At 37.7% G+C, this 9,827-nt stretch overlaps 1 protein-coding gene across 1 annotated transcript; it reads left to right on the top strand.

The window, feature by feature from the left end:
- The first annotated feature begins 2,358 nt into the window (after positions 1 to 2,358).
- Positions 2,359 to 9,331, top strand: LOC105045848 (uncharacterized). The gene is made up of 3 exons (XM_010924269.4): positions 2,359 to 3,324; positions 8,349 to 8,419; positions 8,914 to 9,331. Exons 1-3 carry the CDS (start codon positions 2,521 to 2,523, stop codon positions 9,035 to 9,037), a joined length of 999 nt encoding a protein of 332 aa, XP_010922571.1. The 5' UTR covers positions 2,359 to 2,520; the 3' UTR covers positions 9,038 to 9,331.
- Positions 9,332 to 9,827: the final 496 nt, after the last annotated feature.

The following is a 9,827-nucleotide window of genomic DNA, read 5'->3' as shown; positions in this document are numbered from 1 at the left end:
ACGGTTCAGTTATATCTGCTCAGTGGGGCCAGGAAACGTAAGCAAGTTTGGTAATTCTGTCCGGATTGTTTAAGTAGAATCTTGCTATATACATGGGCCACAATGTTCATAAATGTTTACGAGTTTGAGCTACAATGAACTTCCAATTCGGTGCTGCAATAATTGGAATCAACTGTAGCAAAGAACTTACAGAAAATAGGCTATTTTCCCTTGTAGTCTAACATGGTTTCGCTTGTTTTACTCCCTCAATCTGTTCTTTCTGCTGTTAGCTAACTAATGAAGTGAAGTGAAATTTCCTAGGTGTAACGACTTTGACAGGGTTACAGTGGATGCTCTGCAAAGTTTACAGTGAACTTGCAGAGTGCTGGTGAAAAATCCTTTTTGGCATGAAATCTGATGAATTTGTGGTAAATTATCGCAAGGACTGATTTCTGGGATTTTTAAAATTTGTTTAGGCGTTTCCATCACTTGGAGTTGCACTAACACTTACCCATTTTTCTGTTCTGTCTGGTTGGTCATGCATACCTGTGTATCAGTGGATCAGTTTCTGAACCTTGACAGCAGTGATGGATAGGTTTGTAAAGAGTTATAACCGCTTCTAATCTTCATGCTTTATCAATAGTACAAATGACAGTTTTTGAATGAATTTATTTTAGCCATGAAAAATATCTTGTGATTAGAAGATCGAACTCTGCAACTGTGTAATTGATTAGTTTAGCTTCTGCACATCAGATTGAACCTTAAAACAGAGCACATTTATGCAACACTAAAAGTAGTTCACTATCTTTTGCTCTTTGGAGATGTTATTGGAGGATGGAGATGATAAGAAATGAAAGAATCACCATGACTGCAAATTTGTTGGAGATGCTAAACACCGGAAAGGGTTTTATGTGGGCATTCGACCAAGATCAATCAAGTGGGAGGCCGGAATATGAAACAGAGTTGCAAGTAGTAGCTCAGCCACAAAAAAAAAAAAAAAAAAGTTTGAGGCATGTTGTGGTGTAGAGAAAATTTCTTTAGTCCTACATCGGTTAGAGTCAAGAGAGAGTATAGTTTATATAGATCAGAATCTTCTCTTCCACGTGAGGTATTTTTTAAAGGATAAAATCGTGAGGCTCTAAATGATCAAGGTCCACTGAAGCCTAAGGCCCACTGAAGTCCAAAGATGGTCATGAGCTAAAACGGACAATACTTCACGTATGTGGAGATCCGACCTCTCGACCCATAACCGCAATATTGGCGCCATCTGTGGGAGCCACACATACTGCGCTTTTTAAAGGACAAAACCGTGAGGCTCTAAATGACCAAGGTTCGCTGAAGCCTAAGGCTCACTGAAGCCCAAAGATGGTTATGAGTCAAAGCAGACAATACCTCACGTATGCGGAGATCCGACCCCTTGACCGATAATCGCAACAAGACACATCCGCCTGTGGCATTGTTGTATTTTTTTAAAATAAAAATAAAAATTATTTTTTTTAATTTTTGACAATAAAAATCTGTTGCCATCGCGGTGGCAGCCCAATGGTAATGGGCTTGAGCTCCCCCCCCCCCGCCGATGGTCGAGGCTCGAGTCTCAGGCCGTCAATGCTCTCCGAAGCATGCTGCATCGAACATTCCATTCGTGGGAAGGGGCCAAGGTTAAGCATTGATATCCTATGTCGAACATTCCATCCGTAGGTCGTAGGTAGGAGTCTCGTCAGACCCTGTATGTCACCGAACAGTAGGGAAAGGTTAAGCGTTGGCATCCTATATCGAACATTTCATCTGTGGAAAAGGACCTCATTAGAGATAAAACTTCTATGATCGGATCGATCATGAAAGGAATTATAATTGGACCGTCATTGCTCTCCGAAGTACACCGCATGCGAACGTCTTCGAAGTAAGCCGTACGTGCTTATGCTCGCACGTTAAAATATTAAAAAAATAAGAATGAATAAATTCTAGAGGGTTACGTGATGTTTATCAAAATTATTCAAATATCTTTAAAGTTTATCCATAATTTTTTCTATGATCAATCCAATCATGAAAGTTTTATCTCCTCGTTGGATTTTTTTTATTTTTTGTAAAAAAAAAAAATCTGTTTGGCTGTTGATGTTATTTTTTTTAAATTTTTATAATAAAAAAATATATATATTTAATGAATTAAGATAAAAAAATTATTTATAATATTTTTTTCTACAGTAGATGCTCAGCTTGCAGCCGCCAGACATCATCGGGAGGATACTGGCTTCTGGCATTCGCATACTTCGGATATTGTTATTCTCGACAATGCCATCATGGTGAAGCGGGTGAGGGTGGGAGGTGATTTGGTTATTATAAAGAGTAAATGAGGGAAGGGAACTTAACAGACCAAAAGGGGGCGATCTTAATTCACCTAATAGTCCTTCGTCTTCATTTCCCCTCTTTTTCCTCCCACTCTCTTCCTCTCCAGTCTCCATGCCGACCACAACTCTGCACCAGTTCTCGCAATCTTTCATTTGATTTAAAGAAAAAAGGGATAGAAATCTCGAAACAACCAAAATGCTGTGCTCGATCTCGACCTCGAGGTCGAGCTCCAACTGGCTCGATCGCCTCCATACCTCCAAGGGCTTCTCTATCCCCGCCGACCTCGATCTCGACCACTTCCTCTCCTCCAACCCTAACCCTGACCCCAACACGAATTCTTGCTTTCCTCCTCTTCCTCCTCCTGAGACTCGGCCCTCCGATGCGTGGCGGAGGCAGCCGCATCCGTCGCCACCGGTCTCCGCCGCGGGGAACAAAACTGCCGGCGGGAAGGAGCAGATTTTCGATCTGATGGGCTCCGCCTTGGCGGAGCTCTTCATCATGGGGGATGGCTCCGCCCCCGCAACCCTAAGGGCGAGCAAGAAGAGCGCCCGGAAGCAGCCCAACCCTAAGGCCTGCGTCCCTTCCATCTCGGCGAGTATCGGCGGCAACTTCTTGGCCGGGGCGCCGGCGGCTTGCCGCGTTACTCCGGCGACTTCGCCGTCGAGCGCTGAGAACAGCGTCGCGGAGGCCAAGAAGAGCCGGACGAAGGCAAGAAGGAAGCGGGGGACGGCAGGAAGTCCTGTCGAGTCGGATTTGTCGACGTACTCGAAGACGGAGGTGACGGTTATCGACACGAGCTCCCCAGGTTGGAAGTCGGAGAAGCTCATCTTTAGGAAGGGGATCGTGTGGAAGGTCCGGGATAAGAAACTATGGAATGTATGCAGGAAGAAGAGGAAGCTGGGTCTGGTGGAGAGATTGATCAGTGAGAAGGAGAAGGAGCAGCCGTTGATTGACATGAAAGTTCCGGCCGGGAAGGAGCATTCAAGATCAGTAGATGAGGTAAGAATGTTCTTGATCTGTTATTTTATTTTTCCATTTGCATGTTAAATACTAAAGCAGCTTATGGAATATGATGATGTTGATGTATCAAATTCTTTATATTTTTCTTGAAAGGTTGATGTCATAGAGCCACATTTGTGCCAACTATTCCATAAACGTGCTCTTTGAGTAGTGGTATGTTGAAAATGTTAATCTTAGGTACTTATTTGTATACTATAGAATGTATATCTACTTATCATTCCACTGCATGCTACCTGTTGATTGCAGCGTTGATATGCCCCGATTAAAAGGTAGGCTTAAGAGGAGAGGATGTAGAGGTAGTTTAAGACACTAATTTCCTGGTGGCAATAGCAACTATATGAATAAATAAATGCAGGAGTAATCTTTGTTGGGAAAGACATGCTGCGACACAATAATATTTATAGATCTGAGGATATTAGAGAAATTATTGGTGAATGCGACCTTTAACTTTAAAGATCATAAGAGCTAGTTTGCAATAATTAGTTGGTAATAGCTTACAAATTGAATGTATCAGCATGCACCTATTTTTGTAACACCGATTTCAACTATTTGTGGTTGACTTTATTAATCCTCATCATCTAATTTTTCATTGAAGGTTATTTCTGGTGTTATTGCAAGTTTTTCCAAGTTGTTTCCTCATAATCCATTGGATCTTATCCTCTTTTTCGAACATTCAATAAAGATTCAAGCACCTCTCCATATTGAAACATCCTTAGTTATTCTACATATCATATCATCTCAATTGGTTCTTCAGCACTCTATATTAGATTACCATTAGTTTTATGCCTCTACCCATTCTGTTTCTTTTTAGCATTCGACCAGTTTCATTTATACTACATTTTTTAAGCATATAATATTGCAAGCCTTATTTTATATTTTTCTTGAGTTGTTAAGGAATGCATTGGTCACATAACACCCTAGAAACACCTCTTCTAACCCATAACCATATATAGAGAGCTTTCTTCTAGCAATTTCGTGTCTGATGTATTACTGCTCATTCGCCAAGTGTTCTTTTAATGGCTGTGGAGCTCACCGGCATATGCTGTTGTGAAGTTTGTTATCACAACTGAGTCTTCTTTCTTTTTTCCTGCAATATTGTTGGGGCTCTCAGCCCAATTGTCTTAACAAGCTTTATATAAAGGGATTTGTATAAAGAGATCGGGGCATTTTGAGGAGAAAATTATAAACAGAACATTCTTAGAATTTTCCAAAATTTAGATATCTCATTTTTAATATAGCATAGATGAAGGAAAGAAAATAACCTCAGACCATTCTAACAAGGCAACTAGACAATAAACATGGGAATTGTCTACTCTTTGTTGTCATAATTAACATCTTAAATTGCTTTTACTCCGTGACATTCTTTGTATCATATATTCTAAATGGATCTATCATATGGCGGTAATTGTACTGAAGTGATGGTTGGTGATCAGAATATGCTTATTGAATTAGATGCTTGCTTTTGTGAATCAATTCATACAACAACTGGCAATTTGTTTATATTCTTTCAACGTGCAAGACATAATTTCTGAGGTGAGGTGAGTGGCTGGTTATCCAAAGAATGAAATGAGGATGGTATCAATTTCATCAAAAAAAAATCCATTAGGTTGTGCACCAAGGATGCAAGACAAACCTGAAACTTGGGTCTACCTTTATCCTGTTCACATTCCTAGAGGCATTATACAGGACACAGTAGCATATCTAAGGTGTTGTATTTGTCATTTTTCTACCCCTTTCTTCCTTATTATCCCAATATTTTCTATTGTACTTATTATGAGTGTCCAATGTTTTATTGAAATTGAAATAGTGGTTCACTATTAATTTGAATAGTACCTGGACGTGGTTGAGTCTTTTCATTTGAGAAAATGAATCCGAACTTGAATGTACAAGTTGCTTTTACCATATTTTATGCCAGTTTTATTCGTTTAGTATAACACTCAAATCAAGCTTGGCTCTAAACATGACCAGCCAGGATTTGTCTAAAACCAACAAGAGACATTACACTAAATCTCACCCAACTATTTGAACTAGCAATATGTGCTCACATGACCAGTGGACTGATCAAAATGAGTATTTGTAGTAAGAATGCGAAAAATTATTCCATTTGGTGTTTTTCATGCATTATCTGAGGTAAATTAAATACTTTCCTTGCACCCCTGTTGCTTCCCAATTATTTTTACCAAGCACCATCTAGATTAACTCTGCTAATGGCTACGTAGCTTTTAGTTTTTCAGATCTGAATGATTCATGTTGTCCAACTAAAAGAAGAATCATTGTTAAGAATGCCTTGCAAATCTTGATATGCTCAACAACAAAACCAAGAATGTATCATGAAGACTAACTTGACACTTAATGTGATGGGCCAAGTTAAGAATATTAAAAAATAAAAACATTGCCATGATGATCTGTGCAGATCATCAGCCATATTCATAATTCAAGATGACCATAAATCCATCCACAATAAGCAGCCATTATTCATGGCAAAAAATTGTTAGTTTTGCAGAAGTATGTGATTTGGACTAGGAATTTATTGACTTCATCATGTTTCGTAGCTTTGATGATGAGTGGAGATTGTTGATGAAGAATTCTCTCTTCAAAACTTGGTTATCCATCATCATTGACCAACCTCTGTTTTCTTTCATAACTAAGGTTGTTTTTGGCCAATATTGAACTGTTTCAGCTGCAATCAAACTGAAACTTATCCTCAAAATCTCGGTTTTGTTGAATGTTGATCAAAACTGAGCAAAACTAGCCTTGTAGGCTTTTTTTTTTTTCTTTTTCAGAAAAAAGCTATATTTTGGTGTTCAATATCATTGACGAGCTATTCATTAAAAGTAGAGTCAATTTTGGATGGTTTTTTTTCTTTCTTTAATTTAATACAAAGAAGAATATTTACTTATAGATGACAAATTTAATCCGGGACAGGCTGAAACATATAGATACTTTCCTACTATGATACTTTATAAATAGCTAAGTTGACGAAACCATCATTTATAGTAATAAAATCTGCTTTTTCTATATCAAATATTTTTTATGTTTATAACTACATGCATTTGATCAGATAGCCAGTTAACCTTGAACATATGAGAAGGACATTCCAAGTTTAATATATTTTCCACTTCTACTAAAAAATGATGAAGATAATAAAGATGTGAACATAATAGGGATTGAAAAGTTTCAGAGCATTCAATGAATTTTCAAACAATTGTAGTTCAGTATGTTGAATGTACATGTGTTCATGTACCAATATCACTTATGAATTTCACCTGTATACAGTAGTAACTTGAGCTAAAATCATCAATATTATAACCAGGAATCTATATAACTCAAAATGTTTTAAAATTTTGAGAAATGCTTTTGTGAAATACTTAGCACCATTTTTCCTTCTATTTTTCATTTTCTTTCTTTTTTTTTTGTTAAATCAAAACTCCAAAACTTGCCAAAACCAGAACCAGAACCAAGTTTTAAGATGGTGATTAGAATGCAGGGAAATAGACAAGGTGATTTCTTCATTCTTTCTTTTTTGTAAAGTGGGGGGTGTTTGGAGATTGATTCCTGTAATAAACTGATGTATAACTTGGCTTCAAAAAATTTTGTCAGGGCTTATATGTGTGAGTTGTAGGACTTGGTTCTATTTTCCAATTTGAATTTGAAGTGGGGCTTTCAGCAAGCCTGCATTTAAGGAGGTGGAATTTTTAGAATTGTGATTCATTTGGTTGAAGTTATTTGAAGTTAATAAGTAAATCAACAGCAGCCTTTTATGCTATGAAGCTGGGTGGAGATTGTGAGCCCTCCTCATGAGTTGAGAGTTAGAAAACCTACAGAGGTGCAGCATTACATGGTTGATGTAGATAGAAGATTGGTGGGGTTCTGTTGTAGCTTTGCCTGCTCCGTTTTTTTGGGGGGAGGGGGTGGGGGGATATTGTGGTTTTTTGGTAAACTGCATGGAGAACTTATTGTCCTTGTAAACTCTACTTTTTCCATTTGCTTGTTTCAACAAAAGATTGAAAAAAATTGGAAATCTCATTTCTAAACCTCTGGAATATTTTCTGTTTTATGGGGAAATTCTACGTTTCCTTTTCTGTAAATTCCCTTGCATCCAAACACTCTTTACTCTCTGATGTATGTCAGGAAGATGTTATTTTCTAATATGCAGATTAATAAGTCTCTCTCTCTCCCCCGCCCCCCCCCCCTCCCCTTCTTTTTTGTTTTGGTGCACCCGAGTTGGTGGGAAAATGGTGGATATTTGTTTTCAAGTTGATCATATTACCTAGATAAATAAATTTTCAAAATTTACAAGATGAGCTGCATTGATATTTATGCAAGTATTGTTAAAAATAGACCCAAGAATAAGATTTTTGCATGATAAAAGAAAAAATTGATTTTCTCTGTCACCATAAGAATTACATATAAATGAGCTTGTGCATTTCAATATATATAGAGAGAAAGAAGTGAATTTGAATTAAGTGATTGAAAACCTTGAAAATTTCCAGTTGAAATTGTTTGCTGGAATTTATGTGCTGGGACTGAAGGAAGCCAGGAATCAATGGCACAACTTTGTTATTTTGGAATATCTCTGTCTTTCTGCTAAGAAAAAGTCCATCTGTCTTTGATATATATTAGGTTAATTTGATAAGTACAATGGAGATGGAGCAATCTTCATAATGCATTTGAAAGAGTGGCATGCCTGAGCATTGCATGAAATTGATGCACGAATTGCATAGGACAAATGATCCAGCAGATTTGCTTGCATGGTTGGCAGTGCATGAACATTTTTCTTATATCAACCGTTGGTCGTGCTGGCCTTTCTCCACCAAAATTTTACAGCCTGCACTTATTTCTCTGATCATATAACTTTGGTGGCATTCTGTCTTGAATCCGTGCATTATGGTTTACTCCATTATACTGCTTTCATTGTAATGCGGTCAGATATGCCTATGTTATTTACCATTCAGCTGCTTTAATGCTTCCTTCTGCAATGACCATCTTTCTATACAATACAGGGAGGAGCTCATGCTGAAAAGAGAGATGCTTCAAATGAGTCTGATGATCAAATTCAAATCCCTAAAAGAAAGTGAGGCTGCTTAAAAACTTGTCTCACATATGTTATTCTGTAAAGCTTTTCTATGCTTGTTAGTCATGAAATAACCTTCTCTCACATTCATTTTTTTTCCATCTCAGTTGATATGATAGATAAGCACTTTGTGATACAGAATACCCAAATATTTTTTGTTGGCTTATAAGCTTATTTATTCCCAGATATTATCCCATTTTATATCAATATATAGGTGGGATTGGGGTCCTTTTTTTTTTTTTTCTTTAGTGGATTTTTTAATTGCTAAATATTAGGACCGCTGTTTAAGAGAAAAGTTACTGTCATTTTCATTATATTGGCCAATAAATTTCTTATCAACTGAGATATCCTGTTGTGTTGGTAATTGTTGAAGATTACTCAGCCTTTGCCCATAGTAGATTGATATCTGAGCTCACATTGGTATGGGTCACACACCAAAATTACTGCATATCAGAGTTGAAAACCTTGCTCACATCCTCGTTCATGCATTGCAGGCCAAAATTTTCAAGATCACCGCGTGTTCCAGCAGCCAAAGATTCTTCTGTTTACTGTTTACAAGTTAGTACAAGCAGGAAAAATGGCTTGTCATGTCCCAGAGGTACTCCAAAAGGATTATGAGACTGAAGTGTTTTTGGGAGATTACCATTAGGAGGGTTTTGGAGAGCAATTCTTTGTTTTCTGCATCTTGAAGAAATGCAGACTGCTCTCTGCAGGAAAATGTATGAGCAAGGTGGTTCATGAATCACTCGTTTCATTAGCTCTAAACTAGTAGCAAGGCATGAGAAGCTGTTCATTGCCTCAAAGCAGTGGATTTTGAGCGAATTCATTTCACAAAAATGTCAGGAGTGTCAAAGCTATGACATATGCCTGTTCTGGATCACATTCATCCATTTAATGCCCATTTTCTATGAATTATCAGGCTGTTTCAAGTTTTTAGGTCAGCTGACTTGGTCATTGTGGTGCTTCATGCCTAATCGTCGTTTTCTCTTTTTTTCTTCTGTTTTGGATTAAGGGGATGCCATTGATTTTCATCTACAGATCCTGACTTTAGACCTAGTATGAGTAACTCCATTAGTGATCACTGAGCTTCTGGACATTGCTTCCTTATCCTAAAGGAATTTTTAAGTAGCGAGATGTCACGATTCTGTGAATGTAGTCTGACTTGAAAATCAAAGCCTATCTTGTTTTAACTGGAGAAAACTTAGAAAATGACGAAGCTTGTAATGGCATCTAAACTGGCAAGGTAAGCGCTAAGTTGCAGCTTGCAAGCGATTTTTCAGGAAGAAAAGTGATTTGGTTTTCGGTTATCAACCTTTTTTTAAAAGAAAATGATAAAAATATTTGTCTGCCTTCTTGTTTAGCCCCTTCTCGTTTCTGTGCTCTCTCAAAATAAGACTGCATACTATTG

This window comes from Elaeis guineensis, chromosome 5 (genome assembly GCF_000442705.2).
Source record: "Elaeis guineensis isolate ETL-2024a chromosome 5, EG11, whole genome shotgun sequence".
NCBI lineage: Eukaryota > Viridiplantae > Streptophyta > Magnoliopsida > Arecales > Arecaceae > Elaeis > Elaeis guineensis.
This window is presented reverse-complemented; position numbering and strand designations above follow the sequence as displayed.